The sequence below is a fragment of the Lepidochelys olivacea genome (genome assembly GCF_965140295.1).
Source record: "Lepidochelys olivacea isolate rLepOli2 genome assembly, chromosome: 12".
Taxonomy (NCBI): domain Eukaryota; kingdom Metazoa; phylum Chordata; order Testudines; family Cheloniidae; genus Lepidochelys; species Lepidochelys olivacea.
Window position 1 is genome coordinate 33,851,382 of NC_140422.1, and position 20,732 is coordinate 33,872,113.

A 20,732-nucleotide genomic window follows, 5' to 3' on the forward strand; every position below is an offset into this window, starting at 1 on the left:
TATATATTTATACTATGAAAACTTACAACAGTCATAATATGAACATGGTAAAATTAAATGTTTATATCTTTTACTATATATATTTTCCTAAGAATTTTACTAGTTTTTCCATAAACCTGGCTGCAATTTTAATCAGCCATTTGTAGACTATCCTGTTGTTCCTATTCTTTCTTTTAGTTACAGTAGCTTTCAAATGGTTTATTTGTGAGATAACTCATCAACTTATGCCAGTATAACTTTGGTATTACTCAAGAAAAAGTAAAGAAGAAAAGTAGATTAAAAAAAGATAATTTGTGATTTAATTATCCAGGGCAGAATTTAAGTAACAATTAAAATGAGGTATTCTGTCCTCACTGATAAGATGGCAAATCAAAACTGTTAGGTGTTTCTCCTAAGAAGACCTCTCTGGCATTTCATAACCTGAAGAAAGCAAGAAAGATCATTTTAACATCTCAGATAGATGTGTCAGAACTGTCAGAAAGAGAACAGATTGAAGATCTATAGTAATTGTTTGTTATGAAAAAATGATCTATAATTTAGAGGAGACATTCAGAAAAGTCTTCATTCAGATAACGCTCTAGTGCTTAACATTTTGTTGAAAGAATCTATTTCCAGCAAAACATGTTGGAGATAAAACATGCATGATAAAGATAGAACCTTTCTAAAAATAAAAGCAAAACCCTTTATCTTGAGCCTTTTAGGCTTTATGTGTATGAAAGAGAAGGAAATGTATGTATGTAGGAAAGAGAAGAGGAATTTCATATCTATAATTAGCACCAATATTCTGCTTTACAACTTCTAATTTCTATAATAAACATTAATTCATAAGTAGACTATATCTGCCAGATACTATGTTCCCTAAGAGATGCTCAGAGCCTTCGATTCCTATTGACTCAGGCACTCAGCACCTTGCAGGTTGACTGCAAACACTTTCCCAAGGAGCGACAATTTGTGAAGTTGAAATGCACCAATAATGTGACTATAGCTTGAAGTGGAACCAAAAACTTATCATATATGAATCATAGAATATCAGGGTTGGACGGGATCTCAGGAGGTCATCTAGTCCAACCCATGACCAGTCCCCAACTAAATCATCCCAGCCAGGGCTTTGTCAAGCCTGACCTTAAAAACCTCAAAGGAAGGAGATTCTACCACCTCCCGAGGTAACCCATTCCTGTGCTTCACCACCCTCCTAATGAAAAAGTTTTTCCTATCATCCAACTTAAACCTCCCCCACTGCAACTGGAGACCATTACTCCTCGTTCTGTCATCTGCTACCACTGAGAACAGTCTAGATCCATCCTCTTTGGAAACCCCCTTAGGTAGTTGAAAGCAGCTATCAAATCCCCCCTCATTCTTCTCTTCTGCAGACTAAATAATCCCAGTTCCTTCAGCCTCTCCTCATAAATCATGTGCTCCACCCCCCTAATAATTTTTGTTGCCCTCCACTGGACTCTTTCCAATTTTTCCACATCCTTCTTGTAGTGTGGGGCCCAAAACGACACAGTACTCCAGATGAGGCCTCACCAATGCCGAATAGAGGCGAATGATCACATCCCTCGATCTGCTGGCAATGCTCCTACTTATACAGCACTAAATACTGTTAGCCTTCTTGGCAACAAGGGCACACTGTTGACTCATATCCAGCTTCTCACCCACTGTAACCCCGAGGTCCTTTTCTGCAGAACTGCTGCCTAGCCACTCAGTCCCTAGTGTGTGTCCACTAGAGGACAAATAAATTGAATATGTATGTAATAGGGTGATCTTCCCCTTTGAAGGCCAGGGTCCCAGCAGCTGCCAGTCTTGGTCAATTAGCAAGCCCAGATGGGAAGGGGAAAAGGAATTATAAAAGCCAGCAAATGGCTCAGTTGAGTGAGGAGCTGCAGGTGGGAGATGGGCTCCTGCAGTAGGCCTTGAAACAAGAGGATTGGAGGGAAGGGTGTGTTCTCCTTTCGGCATAGAGGGGAACAGCCTCTGGGAGCTGTAATCCCTGGTAGGCAGAGGAACCACTTTTTTGTTTGTGTGTATTTTGCCTAAGTTTTATGTTTGAATAATAAAACTGTGCTTGGAAAGAGACTTGGGTATGGCAGTGAGGTCTTCCTAGGCTGAGGAAACAGGCCAGCAGCCTTGCAATTTTTTTATGGATGGGAACCCACTTTTTGAAAATAGCAAGATGATCAAAGTCCACATCAGGATGCTCACAAGGGTGGTTTGGCATACCAACAGACATTTTGTCCCTGTTGTACCTATCCATGTCAACTTCTAAGGGTATGTCCACACTTCAGCTGGGAGTGTGTTTCCAGCTTGTGTAAATGTACACACGCTAGCTTTGATTGAGCTAAGCATTCTAAAAATAGCAACATAGCCATGGTGGCATGGGTGGCAGCATGGGCTAGCCATCCTAATACAATCCTATCTGAGACACAAGGTATATGTTCAGGCAGCTGGCCCCTCCTGCTGCCCATGCCACTGCAGCTAGCTTCAGCAGAATTACTGCGTGTATGTCTATCCAAGCTGGAAATTAGTCCTCCAGCTGCAGTGTAAATGAACACTAAATGTGGGCTTTGAAAATTGGGCTAAATTCTCCCATTGGGGACAATTGTGCCACCACTCTGAAATTACTTGAGCCACCATAGAACTGTCAGGGGGTGGCACAGTTGTCCTTGAGGGGAAAAATGTGGTCCACGCTATCTAAATATGCTGCTTACTAGCATGATTTTTAGTCTATTTTTCTTGATACTGTATAACAAACAGCTAGTATTTTCTTTATATTTTTGTAGAGTAGAAAAGCTGGAGTAATTATTTGTTAAAAGTTATTTATAGCAACTTATTTCTTTGTGTCCAGGCTGTTATTTTCCCTGAACTGTTCCTCTAGATAATGCAGACTCCTTTTAAATAGAGCCCTAAAGTGTTGAGTGGTTCTTTATCACTTTTTTCCCTAACCCACTGGTAGCTAAGTGGTTTTCCCTAGTGGGGGAGTACTATATACCAACACTCTGAAGATGAGTCTGACAAAGTTTCTCCACTCTGACCCTGCACTTAGCAAGTCATTTTAAATAAAACTAACAAACATCTCCGATGTAGACTTTCAATAAATACAGCATTAGTATACATATCCTCCAAGGAAATGGAGGGTGTTTCAGGTAGCAGTGTTACTGATTCAGTAGGGGTCATTCTTCAGTACTACATTAGTATTGGAAGTAATGCTCCATTAAGATGCTTGAGTGCACTCTGCTGCTGGAAATGCTGATGTAGCCTCTTATGGCCTACAGATGCCTTGGTGCTTTTTTACAGGACTACGATTCTTAACTGCATCTTCCTGATCAGATTCTGCCAACTTAATTCCCTTTGTAGTTTCAGTGTGGTCGTTTTGCACCAGCTCCAGTTGATGTAAACAGCTTTTGCACTCCAGCTCAAAAATGGCTGCCTTTCATTGATGGGTGAAGATGGACAGCATTGTCTGGAAGAATGAACATGGGGCTGGGAGACAATGACCCCTGAAAAACACCCAGTGAGTCAACTGGGGGAAGTCTATGCAAAATGTGTAAATCAGCAACAGACCTGAAGTCCACATTGGAATACAGTTGATGAACGGAGTAGAGCCCATAACAAGCTTTTGTTTTGTAGTTAGCTCTAACCGAGGATGAAGGAAAATTGTGGTTACCAATGAAAAGGTTGAGAAGAAAAAGGAAAAAGGACTTCTAAGCATAAAGACCAACTGACCTGACCCCATCATATTGCCGTAAGGTCATAGCTTGGATGGCAGCACCAACAGGAGACACTGATGCTTGTATGCAGAGAAATGAAGGGGAAACAATGTGACAACACAGACACTTCAGGCTAAAGGGGAAGCCAAGTACAGTCAGTGACCTGTAACAACCGTGCTGTGAGATAACATATATAGGAAGCCTAATGATAGTACTGCATGTTGGCCAAGATGAAGCCTCTCTGTTCCTTAAATGTTAGCCATATTGCCTAATGCACTTTGGGAAGAAGGTGCTTAGATACTATGCTGATCATCACAATATAAGAACCTATATAATGACCTACTTAGACCTGTAGAGTATAGAACAGAATAGTACACTGAAGACAGATCTGTTGTATATGCTGCTGTCATGTAAACCTGCTACATTTTTGATCTTTTTTGGGGGGGGAGGAGGGGGGGGGGCTATATTCATATGTAGCTGCTGGCATGTGTATAGTAAGTGAAGCAAACTTCCATTTTAATGGGATTTAACTACCTAAGGCAAATTATCAGAATGATTCTTTGAAGCAAATTGATTTTAATTTTGTATTCAAAAGGCAATGGTAGGGAGGATATTATCCAGATACTAAAGTATTTAAGTTTGTCTCCGAGTTTTTGAAGAGGAAGGTCAAGAAGGGGTATGTAACTGCCTCATCGGTTGACTTTCCAATGTATGCAGCCATACTGTGTAAATTACTGGAGCAGAACTGCAATTGACTGAGAGTTTGAGATGAAAATATAGTAGAGAGGCCTCATAGCCTGAGCCATCTCCATTACAAGCATGAATAGACGTGTGTTGTTTGATGAACTGAACTAAAAGTTCCAGGCACAAAATAAACAAGAGTAGGATCATGGGCAAACTTGATGGGTGCTGCAAACATTCTATGAAGTCAATTAGATTCCTCCGAAACCAAGATGCAAATGTAAATATAAACAATTGCTCACCATAGTCAAGAGCATTTTTCTATACTCTGTGAAAGGTGATGATGTGGGGTTTCATGAGATTAACATCCCATGGAGGTTATGTGAGTATCTACCTTTTATAAATCCTGTGTAATACAGGAATTATTAAAATCAGGATGATGGATTGACTTTGAGTGGCAGCACTTTCACAAAGATATTAATTTCACAATTAAACAGATCTGGATCTTTTTGATGTGCTGTCCTGGGTATCTTTTTTACTTCTGAACCTGAGAGACCCTCACTTCAGATATAGTGAGTGAAGTTTGATGAGAAGTTAAAAAGCAAATTAAACAGTCCTGTTTGGAATGGAAAGTATTGAGAAGAAATTGTCTTGTAAAACTCAGATTAAAATTCATTGTTGCCTGAGATTTACATCTTCTTTATTGCTTCTAAACCTCTACCTGTTCTATCGGTCTACTAAACTCTGCCCTGCATTTCTCACCCAGGCTGGGAACATTAGCCCAAAACTGGATCTGTACCTTAAGCCTGTGAGCTATCATGTTTCTAATAAACACTCCTGACTTTATATTGCCCTGAATGTGGTCTGCTTATATCTTCCTTAACACTGAGACCGTGGGACTATGCTTGACTCTTTCTGAGAGTCTGAGAGAGAAGCTTGCTAGTGTGAGCACAATGAAGGTAATGTTCAATGACTTTTCAAGTCCATACATCCAAAGGATAGTTATTCTTCCCAGATTTTCTTGTAATAATGTAAATAGCTTTAGAGAGCCGTGGGGCTGTTTGCTGATTTGGGCAAGCCTGCCTATCTGTTTAACAAGGGTCATTGGTTCAAGGAGTTATTCTGTTGGAAGTCATGTGTTGTACATGTATCTTGAACCACAGCTTTAAGCATTCCCAGTCTTGAGGGAGGTGAGTATTCTGGGCAAAGGTGCACTGATTGGACCTGATTTTTAGAGGTTCTGAACACCCACAACTCCTACTGACTCGAGTGGGAGTTTTGGGAGCTTGACAGTCTGCATATCTGTCTTTCTCTCTAGGCATTTATACCCTAACTATCACTCTGAGATCTGAATGAACAATTTGTAGAAGGCTTCTATATGTGCTTAATAGCCAGTGTATGATTTTCATTGTCAGCCAAGGCTGGGTTTAAGCACCAGTTGGACGGCCAACTCTCTGGAATACTAGCACCATGTGTACAGAGTGATGGTAACAATGGGTCATAAGCAGTGTGCTATAGTCTATCATTTTAGAAAGCAACCTCAGGGGATGAGGGGACAAAAGCAACAGGTAAGTTGGTGATCAAGATATGTACTGTACAAAGAGAGTAAAGAAATCCATCATGATTTGTACATGAGATCAAGCAGAAGTCAGGTGAGAACTGTTGGGTTTCATATGGGTGATACATGTTGACCAGCAAGACCTCACAACCTGGCTGGGATCCTTCTACTAAAATGAACCATCTCAATCCTCTGCTTTAACCTTGAAATGGATGTGGTTTATAAACAAAAATAACAACCCTCTCTTTCTCTCCTTACTTTTTGAAAATTGGTGAAGAATGCAACATTTAAAAACCATGCGCTAAGAAGCTTACCATGTTCTGTGTTGGTGAGGTGGTCTCTTGTATAAAACCAGCTGAGGCTTGGTTCTTTATCAACCTAGTTTAACACTTGCCTTTTCCACTGACTTATTTATTTTCTTGACACTGTGAGATCTGATATTAAGAGCCATTTGGTACCTAGCTTTTGAAGGTTCATAGATTCCAATGCCAGAAGTGATTATTGTGATAATCTAGTCTGAGATCCCATGCAACACAAGCCGTTGAACTTCCCAAAAATAATTTCTAGAGCAGATCTTTTAGAAAAAAATCCAGTGTTAATTAAAAATGGTTAGGGATGGAGAGTCCACCACCACCCTTGTTAAATTTTTCCAATGGTTACTTACTCTCACTGTTAAAAATTTACACCTTATTTCCAGTCTGCATTTATCTAGCTTCAACTTCCAGCCATTGGATCATGTTAAAGGAATTACACACGTAGGAACTGATTTTTATCAGATTCCTCCTACTGTTGCCTTTCCAGAAGTATGACCCATGACCACTGTACCTTCACATTGTCTGACTACCAGCAATTGCTTGCAAAACATTTTTAATCTAATAAAATAAGCTACCCATACTGCCAGAAATGAAAAGGGGCAGGGGAGAGGAAAAATAATATGGCTGAGAGTCAGGATCAGTCTGAAGCTCCAAAGCAACCAGGGACATGTCATTTACTATTCATTTTTGGGTTAGCTCTATGCAGTGGCATTGTGACACAGCAGTGCAGAGTGCAGGTATAAGACTGAACTGTAATTAATGGCACCAGTAACACAATATGGGTCAGGGTATAGAAAATGTTAATAACCCTGTGACATGAAATTGACTTCAGAGACTAATGTTAAACAAGTCTTGGAGAGTGAGGATCAAATGTTCTCTATGAAACATTTCATTCTGCATAGGCCAGCGGGGCAAAGCAGCCCATGAAGCACCAGCTGCCAGGAGATGTGTACATGCCAGAACTATTTTCTGGCTCCTAGACCCCTAAACGATATATATTGTAAATCATAGGGAGAGTGGGCAGGGTTTTACAAGAATGGTATCAAGCAAGAGGGCATCCAAATCAAGACTGGGATAACAGAGGCCCGTAAAATGGACTGAGGCAGTGCTCAGAGTCTTTGTAGTATTTTGTGGGAGCAAATAGTCTATTCAAAGCATAAATATTGTGCTTCTCCCACTCACACCCATCATAGTACAATATAAAGTGAAATGTGCATACAAGCATAGCAGAATGCACTGCGATAAGATAATAAGCTATCCATCTTAACAAATGAATTAGAATTCTGACCTAATCCTAGCCCAGTAAAGGTTTCATCGCTAACATATAAATAACTTATAAATATCAGGCGCCATGAGTAAGAATAAATTAACAGAATAAACAAACCACTCAAAGTGCTCTCAGGCCCCTGCTGCTATTGCAATCTCTTGGGAGGGAACTGAGAGGGTGAAGGTAACTTTTGTACTCAGGTCCTTGTTCCTCCTGGTTTATCTCATAGAAGAGTTACACAGGGAGAAGTAGATTGGGTGAAGATAGTAGCTCGCTTTCTATGGTCCTCATTGAGGTCCTAATCTCTCATCTTGGACGTGTTGAGGGAGAGAGAAATTAATGTCAGGGCATGCGCAGGTAGAAGGTGGCTGCAATCTGGACAACCATCTTCTTCCACCCAGTAGTAAGGTCTGACTATCTCCCACTTATGGCTTCTGATGCTTCATTACCTCAGCATGGCTCCTCATCTGGCTGGACTGTGGGCTGGAGATTTCAAGGCCTGGTATAGACTGCTGTGCCGTTTCTGGAGCAGGCATGAAAACACGTAAGGCCCAGGCTGCTTATGCCACGATCTGACCTGAACTAGGCATTTCTGTGTGTCAGCATATGTAATAAATTGTTTGTGTGTGTATAACTATGCATCTAGTACTATATCCTTCCATGTCTTATTTGCACATACCCCAAGAAAGCCAAAGTTTTTTTTTTTATTAATTAGCATTCATGCATTTGTATAGTGCAGATGTGACCTGGGGTTTTCAGAACCCAAAACGGTGGTAGCCTAACTCTTTCTCTCTCCAGGCGGTGTCAGGAATAAATCAATGGGAACACAGTGCTTCCGTCTGATAAATGATTGATAGAAGAAAGCATGCTCTTATCTAAAACTACTATTTATTAGATATTACGTGTATGCATACACACACACACACACGTTATACTTAGAAAATGAAAACAAGCAGGATCTTATTCGGGGGATAAGGCAATATGCTGCGTTTATTGTGATTACAGAACAAATCAGAGGAAGCAATTGGTTATAGCTCTAACATTTCATGTACTCACACATTCACTCACACAGGCACATAAGTTCTGCAGTTGTTGTCATAGTTACCAGCCTATAAGTTGCTAGTCACACTCACAGGCAGCCTGGACACAAGGGTGGATCAGGGCCTTGTCAGATGTGCATCCGATGCTCCTGGAAGTTGGTTGCAGAACCAGTCCCAAAGTCCTCAGTCTTCAGGGTCTGTTTTTATAGGGATTTATCCTCATACAAGTCTACAGGGTTTGCTTCGTCATGCTGTTTTTATGTTTGAAGTGATAATCAATCATTGTTCTCACGTTTGAAGTGATAGTCAATCATGCAAATGGCAAAGCAATGATGGCTTCTTGTTATCTTGTTCTTTGGTTCTTCAGGCCCCCTGTCCTTGGGACAGTTGTGGGTGCCCTCAGGGTTATTGGACTCTCTCACCCAACATGTTCTTCGGCCAAATGGTCCTGGATAATTGTTTTTCTTATTCTAAGGCTGGCACCTCAACCTTTTATTATCCATCAAACATCCATCCGCGACCACACTCGATTTCACTTAACATAATTCCTATCACATCTACATTTTATTACCTATTCATCCTTTACCATGACAATTCTAAAATCATTGGGGCATGAAAGACTTCAATAAGCCTGTTCATACCACTTGTTACATATGAGAAGAAAACAAGCAAGATAAGAGCGCAAGAAATGGGGGGTTAACAAATCTTACTCCTGGGTTCCAGAAAACAGAGTTGTAACAACAGCTGTCTTTCCTCCCCTCTCCCCCCAAACACACACACAATAGGTTTAGGACATCCCAGATATAGTTACCCACAGTCTGAGATGGTTTCAAGTGATCACCAGCCAGGCTTCCAGAGTGCCTCTTTCCATCCAGCTGATGGGGAGTTTAGATGTCATCTTCTTGTCCTTGGAAAAGCTTCCTCGGACGGCTGTGAGGTATTTACTTTTACTTAATCTTATATAGCTAACTCTAACAAAGCACATAATCTATAGTGACTCCTAGTGGGTCAGCATAATAACCTCTACTGGATCACCAATTCTCAAACTACTCATTGTCTCAGAACTTTTCTAGTATTTCTAGCCAAAACAACAATATGTCAGGGGCACCTAAAACCAAGGGCGCTATTCACTCACTCTTCCATAACTTTCTGTCCCATCTTCCCCTTCTAATTAACCAACTGAAAGTATACAGCTGTCTGACCTTGTCTCAAAAAGGCCTAAGATTTCCTAGCTATGTGATGCTTGGTTTTCAGCTGGCCATGGCTGAACATACTAAATGGCTGTCTGCAATACTGTCAAGTTCTGGGGTACGTGCAGGAATGTTAAATTCTGGGGTAACACTGACAATACATTCAGGCATTACAGAACACACGCAATAGACAATTCCTGACCCGTGGAGTTTATAATCTAAAAGAGATAGACAGATAAAATAGACTGCCCAGAGAGACCAGATGATAATTTAGTATTTTTGTTCACTTTATAGCTTTGTTTCTAAAATGTTAGGAGGGTACGGGATGATTGACTGATCTAGGGGAGACTCTGTGGGCCTTACAGAGGGTGTGAATCTTAACTTTGAGATTGAGGGCATTGCAGACTGAGATTGGGATTGCACATGGGGCGGAAGCAAGGCGGAAAGCATGAAACAAGTGTGGGAGAAGGAAATGAAGAGGCTGTGGAGACTGGCAATGATAGACTGAAGGAGGCAAGGAATGAAATGTGCTGTTTCAAGCTAGAAACAGATCTGGATCTGTGGAAAGACAAATTAACCCAAATGCTTCCCTGAAAGCAAAATCATTGTGGGCTCAAAATCCCTATGATGTGAGTTTGTGAAAAACATCATGTGACCCTTTTCAGCAGTTTTGGCCAAGTCTATCTGAGGAGCTTAGCTAAGCAATATGTGTACAATGCTTTGAAAACATTACATGTTTAGTATTAATAATAGCAGTAACTCCTAGATTGTTAAAATGACTATTGTTTATTTTAATAGTTAATAATGAGGTGATGGGTGAACTTCAAGATCAGTGGTTCAGCTCAAAATGAGCATGCTATAAAACAGTCCTCATTTCAGTCTCTGATCCTACATTTGACTGCAGGTAGGTAGACTGCTGTTCCCATGCAGGGCCCAATTGACAGTACACAGATATTGCAGGATTGGAGCCCAAGTCTTGACTATATGGCAGACAACTAGTAAATTTGCTTGCCCATGCATGCAGTTGCTACAAATCAGATCCTCAATATTCACTTACTCATAAATTAGAACATCTCCTTCTGTCAATGTAAATACTACATGAATTTACCAGAGATACAAGTGTGGCATTGATCTGTTGTTTTAGGTAAATCTTCAGCATGTTGGAAAAGAATTTTTTTAAAAATTCAGAGGATGGTGGTTGTGGTGAGATGTGCAAAGGAGTGGAATGAGATTTAGCTCTAATGCGGAGTGGGTACCATTCTCATCAAAGCAATGGGGTTGTGACTGCGGAGGATAACTTTAGTTTCAGGCCAAGACTCTGTCGGACACTCATTAGTGAAGACTGTGCTGAATCAGACCCAATTCTGATCAATGCCCCAGGCATGATCTAGATTTTTTTTTGTCAGTGGAGGCTTTTGCACCCTTGGTTAAAGTGATATAACCAAGGGCTGAATTTAGCATCAAATTTAAATTGTATTAGGAAGTGACGACAGACCAGGGACAGCCAATGAAATTAATAGCTGTGCATTAAAGTTACCATCCTGCACAGTTTAGCTAATATAGCTGGTAATACCAGAAAGATTCCCAATCCTTTTCTTTTAATTTTGTTGCAGGCTGTCTGTTCTCAAAAGACAGCAACACTTTGTGATGAAAAATGTCACCAAGAAGCAGACTATTTTAACTGTACCTTGTCAACTGAAAATCCAGTTAGTACCCCAGAGCCCACAACATGAACACAGGCATACTATTTTCTGAGAATTGCCATACTAGTAACAGCTGATTGATTTGTGTGTGTGTTAAGCAGAGTTGATATGAAAGGAAAACCTGAAAATGGACCTAAATGGTAGGTTTGAGTGCTGGAGGTGCTAAGGTTTTGTGACGAATGTTTATTATTCAAGAGTGGAACCTTTCAAAACGGCACAATTCGTTACCACACGGTGTATGATATGCACTGTATCAACCCTCAGCTGCTAAGCAAACACATTCATAAACACACAATGCCCTTCAAGGTAAAGGTCATCAGATGTGTAGTTTTCTATTATAATATTTGCATCATTCCATTTGGACAAAAACCACTTGTTTTGCTCAATAACCATTGCCTATGGTCACAGTGGACCAATTTTTTTAGATTCCCTCTCCCCCCTGACAGAATACTTGTTGTTTAGCTTTTGAGGCTATTTAAGCTGTTCCAGAAATTTACACTAGAAATCCCAAACGTTAAAACTTTGTGTTTTAATTCTAATTAGTTAACACAGCATTATTTCCAACGCTCTTAGCCAAAATCCCAACCAGATCTGAATGGTTCCTTTTGCTTTCCCAGCTTTTTGTGCCAAAAGACTTTAGTACTCGTATACTCTGGATGTAGAAATAGTCATTGATTGCAATGAATCCTTGTTATTACTGTCTCTCTGTGTTTATGGCTGACATAGCAATTCATAGCATTGGAACAAAAGCCACCTGCCACAGAAAGGGGAAGAAATGTCTCTTGCATTGCATGCCTCAGGTTTTTGCTGCATCATGACTTTGAGGTGTGCTTTGTTGAATTTGACATGTCAAGGAAATAGTGGCTGCCAATTTCACAATTTCCCATTGCTGCTACATAAAAATAAATAAATAAATAAATAAAGAGGAGACATACGAAGTGTTGAAGGCAGCAGTGGTGGGGCGACTTGGCATGAAAGTCACGACATAACATAATTGAAATATTATCATTAGAGCTATTGCCTCTCTACCTTTCTTTTCAGGACAAAATACACAGAGATTGAATCAAATGTTGTGCTGATTTACTCCACTCCCTCATCAAGGAGGGAATTTATTTACTCTACAAAAGGGCTACTCTTACCTTTTCTTATAACACCCTATTTATATCTTCTAATACTCAGTTAACAAGGATCTTGCAATTTATTTTATACCTGGTACTGTATGTTTCCCTTTGAAGGAAATAGACTGATTCTAAGCAAATATTTACTTCATTAGTATCAAATTATGATTCTTTTTTTCTCCCCTTCACTGCATTCTTTAGTAAATTTAGCAAATCAGTTACAGACTATTCAAGGATAGTCTGAATCTCTCTTGCTTCCATTCAAAACTATTTTGCTTCTAGCCCAGTCCTAGAGAATCTCCCTTGAGACTGAAGTATTAAGTCTTCCAGTGGCTTGTTCCAGCAAAAATGCTGATGTAAGCTTTTCTGTTCCTTGCTCCTTGCTTATGTCATGATAATGAACTAACTCATGTACTCCTATCTTTTTGCTCATTCAGCTGCAGGTTGAGATCACTGATGTCAGCGGCAAAAGTATTGAAGGCCCAGTCCTTCTAGATATCATTGTTATTGATCAGAATGACAACAGACCCATCTTCCGGGAAGGGCCGTACGTTGGACATGTCATGGAAGGGTCACCTACAGGTATGTGACATCATTCATGCTGCTGTAAACTACTGTATGTTTTATAGGCCATATATTGCCTTCTGATACCTGCACATTTGTTCCATTGCAGAAGGATATTTGCTGACTGTGTGTGATGGGTGTGGCTCATTAACTTCTGCCTGCCTTTTGGGCAGAGGGTAATTGTCTCTGGTATGCTGCAGGGAAACCCTAGAAACAACATAGTTTGAGAAGGAAGCTCAGTCTGAGGTTTATGTTTTGTTGTTCTTATCTGAGTTATCAGTAGAGATGAACTGCAGGATGGGATTAAGGTTGGGACTGAATACATCCCATATCAATTCAGTTCAGGTGGGAACTCTACCTGTTCTCAGTCAGATTGGCTGCTGGCAGGATTTATTTGCGTATGCAATGCCTATGGTAGGTAAATGACAAGAATAAATCGAATGCGTATTGAAAAATATTCTCATATTTTAGGGCTTGTTGGGATATTGCAACATTGAACATATTTGAACACTGATCAAATAAAAATAGACTGTGTAGATGAGAGCCAGTATGAACATTTTCTGATCATTTCTAATGTAGATTTGATGATGCTCACGTGTGCTTCTCATGGCATTTTCTGTAAACTAGGGGGTCTTAGAACAGATGTCCTTGCCAAATTCCAACTAGGATACCCAGACTCTCTATCTAAATTCCTCCTGCAGTTACAACTCAATCTATTTCTCTTCAGTTCCTGCTGTCAGATGTTGTGCAAAGTTGCTGTGAGTTGTTCAACAGCTGTTGTATTCCAGTGCAGAGGTATCCCCACTTCAACTGTGAATGATAATTATATTATCAGCAAATATAAACGAGTTAATTCTGATCTCATTGAAACCAGTGCAAGCTAGGGGAGATGCCTGTTAAAATCACTGGAGTGACAGTGGTGTGAGATCAAGATTGGGCCATACATCTGTATGCCTATATGTGTATTGATATAGATATATACATATATCAAATAAAGAGTTACATCCTGTAGTCCTTAGTGGGAGCTGTGCGTTAGGGGGCTTATTCCTTCACCTGCTCACTTCCCTGGTCTTTCTCGTATGAACAGAGAGCAACAATACCCGAAGTCCAAAGGTGCAAACAATTCGATGTTTACTGGGGTGAAAAGCAATGATTCCAGTTTCCTTCATGTCTCCCTTCCCAGCTCTGACGCCACAGAACATTGCCTGTCTCCCTGTTCCCAGTCTCCCCTTTAGCAAAACATTATTCCAATTCCCCCACCCCCATTCCCTGTTCCCATTCCCCCCTTTTCTTCCTGATTGACTGCAGACTATATCGTAAAACTTGAGTTCTGCTTAGCTATTCCTTAACCAATCATTTTACCGAAATTTAACTAACCAATCCTAACATATTGTAACATGATTATTTAACCAATTATATCCCGCCACCCCTTAATTAGTTTACACCCAACAAACTTAATTATAGAGCAGACAGAAACAACCACAGAACCAGACACAGATTATACAGACAAATAATAGGGAAATGGGGACTACAGTGATAGAACAACAAAGAAATGAGGATTTCACATCCCAGCTATTGATAAGTGAGTTCTTGCCAGACAGGATGCTATCAAACTAAATTTCTTTTTACATCTTCTAGGCACTTCCCTTTCTCTGGAGGGGATAGGCATTATCAGGACAGGATTGTATCCTAACAGCCCAATAGCACCTTATTTCAATGTGCCCAGTTTGGAATGTAAGGATGTGACCGTTCGCTTCCCAGCTTATGGCTGCCTCTGCTGCTTAGCCCAAGGCCTTAGCCTAAGAACAGGGCCTCAGACTGTCACAGGAAGGGAAGGCCCTTACATCTGCAGACAGTGATTTTGATTCTTTCTTTTATACCTCTTTAACTAGCTAAGTGATAAGAATACACCTAAATTCTTAGAGTATAGGCCTTTACAGGCAGGCCTGAATATCTATATCCTAACACTGTGGCTGGATGAAGACTGCAGGATTGTCCTATGTTTTAAGAGATTTGCTTATAAACACACTAGAATCTTTCAGGATGAAGACTGAAATTAAACCTATTATACCATTATGAACAATTAATATTAATTTCACTTCTATATAGGGTGTGTTGCGTTTAGTGTGAACAGAGAAAATCATTTTGTACTCCCTCTTTAATGTATTAAACCTTTGGTAAGCCTATATATTCATCTTTGTTCAAACTTTGTCATTGGTGGAGCTTTTAGGAATCATCTGACCATATCAGCAATTATATGTACTAGCACATGGTTATGCTTCCCTGCTTGGCTTTGGACTTGAATTGCATTATAAGCTGTTATCCCATAAGATTAACACAGAGAGGTATTAAGATAAATGTGTGATGTTGAATATTGCAATATTTAACAAGCAGACTAAGAACCAACAGGACAATTTTAAAAAAATGGCCATATTTTCATTCTAACCAGAGATAAGTTAGAGTCCTGTTTAGAAGTATAGTATAGTTATCCAAGTGGAAAATCAACCATTTTCTAACATTGTTTTGTGTATAGTTCAGATTTTAGTGAACTGTAAAGAATCCAAAACAAACCTTCCCAAAAGTTCCCCTTTACTTTCCCCTCCTCCTGCATCCCCTTGTAAATGGACCTAATAAAACAAGAACTTCATAACTATTGACTGCACATGCATGGCTGTCCGAATTCCTCTGAAATTCCTTTGTACAAACTAATCAATAGTACATAACAGGGTATGACTACCTAATGAGATCGAGTGACCAGTTTCAAATGCATTTTTTTAATTTAAACTGCAATATAAGGAGTTTCTGAGTATGCATAGTTAAATCTATCATCCACAATGCCTGCTAATGACTTCCATTACTTTCTACAGACAGTTCTGTGCTATTTAGGTGTCACAGGGTTAACAACAACAACAACCCAATATCCTTCACAGTTGATTTCAAACATACATACCAGCAAAGCCTTTAAATATTCTGAAAATAGATCAGATGGCAAGGACTCCAGAACCAGTGGAAGCAAATTTCTGCTAATCCATATTTATAGTATTTTGGGGGAAACAAACAAACAAACTCCTAGCTTTAAAAATAAATCCTGAAGATTCTTTTCCCTCAGTTCCTCAGCCAGGGGAAAATAGGATCATTTTTTATTTAATTTTTTTAACTTCCAGAAATAAACACCAAAAGTAATTGATACCGGAGACACAATTTTATCACTACACAGGTTACATTCTGATAATTATTCTCTTTCTCAGTGTGCACACTCATCATTAGAGCGCTCACTTGCATCAGGGTATGATGTTCTAGGAATCTGTATCTCTAGCCCACCCTGCAGGTTATCTGTGTGCAGTTTATTCCTCTGGCTGAGGTGTTTCTAAGTCCAACCCCTTTGGGGACGACAAAAGCTCAAACTGGTAATCAGAGTCTCTTAACAAATCTACCTTTCTCTGGGCTCCATCTTCAATCTCCTTCTGTTACTCCAGATTTTTATCTCCCAGTTCTGATGTTGAGGACTGGCCCCTCAGAATGAGTCTCGCTGAGGTCTCTGCTCACATGCAGACTCCGGCTCTGGCAATTTTACAGGAGTCCCTCCTCTCTCTGTGGTTCCTCTCTTCAGAGTGCACTCTTTCATAGGGCCCAGGTGCCCATTAAATTATCATCTGATGTCTCCAATTCCTGACCCTCTGGCTCAGGAGCAGCTAATTGGATACATCTATTGTACGTGTGCCATAATTAATTGATTATTAACTCCATGTGATAGGGCTTCACCACTTCACTCATCACCCATATCACATTGGTAGTAAATAGTCACCAGCAACCACACACCACACAACAGAACCACTAACCCAGGAACCTATCCTTGCAACAAAGCCCGTTGCCAACTGTGTCCACATATCTATTCAGGGGACACCATCATAGGGCCTAATCACATCAGCCACACCATCAGAGGCTCGTTCACCTGCACATCTACCAATGTGATATATGCCATCATGTGCCAGCAATGCCCCTCTGCCATGTACCTTGGCCAAACTGGACAGTCTCTACGTAAAAGAATAAATGGACACAAATCAGATGTCAAGAATTATAACATTCAAAAACCAGTCGGAGAACACTTCAATCCCTCTGGTCACTCGATCACAGACCTAAAAGTGGCAATACTTCAACAAAAAAACTTCAAGATCAGACTCCAAGGAGAGACTGCTGCATTGGAATTAATTTGCAAACTGGATACAATTAACTTAGGCTTGAATAGAGACTGGGAGTGGATGGATCATTACACAAAGTAAAACTATTTTGCCATGTTTATCCCCCCCAACCCCCACTGTTCCTAGGACGTTCTTGTCAACTGCTGGAAATGGCCCACCTTGATTATCACTACAAAATGTTCTGCACTACCCCTCTCTCCTGCTGGTAATAGCTCACCTTAAGTGATCACTCTGGTTACAGTGTGTATGGTAACACCCATTGTTTCATGTTCTCTATGTATATAAATCTCCCCACTGTATTTTCCACTGAATGCATCCGATGAAGTGAGCTGTAGACCACGAAAGCTTATGCTCAAATAAATTTGTTAGTCTCTAAGGTGCCACAAGTACTCCTTTTCTTTTTGCGAATACAGACTAACACGGCTGCTACTCTAAAAACCTACATTAAATTAGAATGGCCAGTGCACTCATGTAGCAGTTTTATATTGACAAGAGATGGAGCCCATTGTGCTTAGCACTGTACAAATATGGAACAAAAAGAAGGTCCCTACCCTAAGAAGCTTACAATCTAAGTATAAGACAAGAGAAGGATACAGATGTGGAAATACAAGGATACAATACTGGTTGACAGGATAGACAGTGGTCTCTGTCATGCCAATGCCTTACAAGTTTCTTGAGGGTCATGATTTAGACTTGGTGTGGAAGACCCCCATGGCCAATCCATCTCCCATCTCATGTTTCTATAATTACTTTCCTCAGCTATTTGAAGTCCTGACATGCCTTGTTAGCATTTTGTCTTGTCACGTAGGACAAGAGAATGCCTTTACTTTTATCTATAGGTTGTGCAGTGATCCCTAATATAAGTGTTGAGTGCAGCTGCAGAACCATGGCATTTGAACAAGAAAGCTTTCAGATCTCAGAGAGAGAGGAGAAGTAAGGTAAATTACTTGCAAAGAGCTACAAAGAGATCTCACTAAACTGGGTGACTGGGCAAAAAATGGCAGATGAAATTCAGTGTTGATAAATGCAAAGTAATGCACATTGGAAAACATAATCCCAACTATACATATGAAACGATGGGGTCTAAATTAGCTGTTGCACTCAAGAAAGAGGTCTTGGAGTTATTGTAGATAGTTCTCTGAAAACATCCACTCAATGAGCAGCGGCTGTCAAAAAAAGAAAACAGAATGTTGGGAATCATTAAGAAAGGGATAGATCATAAGACAGAAAATATCATATTGCTTCCATATAAATCCCTGGTACACCCACCTCTTGAATATTGCATGCGGATGTGGTCACCCCATCTCAAAAAAGATATTTTGGAATTGGAAAAGGTTTGGAAAAGGGCAACAAAAATTATTAGGGGCATGGAATGCCTTCTATATTTGGAGAGATTAATAAGACTGGGACTTTTCAGCTTCGAGATGACTCCAGAGACAACTAACGGGGGTGGGGTAGGTATGATTGAGGCATATAAAATCGTGACTGGTGTGGAGAAAGTAAATAGGGAAGTATTATTTTCTCTTTCTCATAACACAAGCACTAGGGGGTCACTAAATGAAATTAATAGGCAGCCGGTTTAAAACAAACAAAATGAAGTATTTTTTCACACTACACACAGTCAACCTGTGGAACTCCTTGCCAGAGGATGTTGTGAAGGCCAAGACTATCACAGGGTTCAAAAAATAACTAGATAAGTTCATGGAGTATAGGTCCATCAATGGCTATTAGCCAGGATGGGCAGGGATGGTGTCCCTAGCCTCCGTTTGCCAAAAGCTGGGAATGGGTGACAGAGGAAGGATCACTTGATGATTACATGTTCTGTTAATTCCCTCTGGGGCACATGGCATTGGCCACTGGCAGAAGACAGGATACTGGGCTAGATGGACCTTTGATCTGACCTAGTATGGCTGTTCTTATGTTCTTATATTCACTATGAATGTAACTTATATTTGCCAAAACCTCACATCCTGCTGAGAAAACACAACTCAGTCTAGATGTGTATAAGTGGAAGGCTGTGAAGCATTAGATGTCATTGAAAACTATCAGAATAAACTAAAATATAACCAAACAGTATGAGGTAGTCAGCCTGAGTGCTGAGTGAGGTAGGTATCCAACAGAGATCACATTAGATGAGTCAGCATTCCAATGGTGCCCCAACTCAGTAAATGCCTATTTTAAGAGACTGTAACAAATTAGGGTGAGTTCCTGCAGACCCCCTCAGTTCAGCGTGTTGCTTTAGCAATCCATTGGAACCCTGCCTGTTTCAATATACAAACCTTCAGAAACTTTTCAATATGAAGCAAAATTTGCCATGTGCCCATGAGCAGTTCCATCTTAGCATTAGGGTACAGGTGAGACAAACAACCACCAACCCCACTAATGTTGCTTTAAAAAACAAACAAACTTGCATTCATTACATGCCTTTTTCACAAGTGCTAATTTGGTCAAAACCAAGCCAGTTTTCATCCAAGTGTTCCATGGCATTTCTCCTCAGTGAGGTTTATTTCCTTGGCAAATTTCAATGATCAAGCCCTCCCCCCCCCCATTTTGGTGCTAAAGATATTCAAAAGAAAGGATGCAAGCATTATTAGACTAGCAAACAAAATGCTTAGGAGCAGGTAAGGTTGCATCATGACATGACAGGCCAATCCACCTGAAACCTGAAAAGTCTGGAAATAAGAAGTTAAAGGAAAAGATCTGTGCATTTCTTGACACCTTCAGAATGACAAGAGTGTGCTTCAGTATTCCATAGGCTTTCTTTTTTACTGCTACCTCCAACAGGTACCAAAACGCACTGTGTACCCCAACTTAATTAAACTTGCTGTCTAACCGAAAAAAACCTCCTATGTTTTTATGTCAATGATATCAACAGATCAGCACATCCAACTGTCACACATTCCGTGGATTAGGTAAGGGGCAGTGCGAGGAGGGGCTGCCATTTTTCCTTTGTTGCTCTGACAGAGGAGGGCTTAAGGATGATGCCTTATGCATTAAAGGATGAAGCTTTGATCATGAAGACTAGAGCTTATCCAGGTGGGCTTAATCAAAGCTAGAATCCTGAAGCTGGTAGAACCATAGAACTTGTCCTCCTTACATAAAACCAGAAGAAAATGAAGAAGGAAGTTTGCATGCAACCATCTTGGTGTACAGAAGATGAACAACACCTTTTGCCCCAGGAAGGTAATGGAGGTTGAAGATCAAAATTGAATATGGTCCATTAGCTCACTTTAAGAGCCATAAGGATATTATTGTATACTACTTCAGGGCAAACTATGGAACTATTAGGTCCAGAAATTTGGAGCGGCGTGACTGGTGACGACCTGTTGATGGAGTCACAAGGTCAGAGATCTCAGAATGCCAGCACATAACAAGGCACAGGCAAAAATAA

General features: G+C 40.3%; 1 protein-coding gene across 1 annotated transcript in view; it reads left to right on the forward strand.

Moving 5' to 3' along the window:
• CDH13 (cadherin 13) overlaps positions 1–20,732 on the forward strand; it is a 797,859-nt gene that overhangs the window by 455,116 nt on the left and 322,011 nt on the right. The window contains exon 6 of the mRNA XM_084644551.1: positions 13,016–13,160. Within this exon, the coding sequence (XP_084500677.1) occupies positions 13,016–13,160 (145 nt within the window). The remainder of the gene's footprint in view (positions 1–13,015; positions 13,161–20,732) is intronic.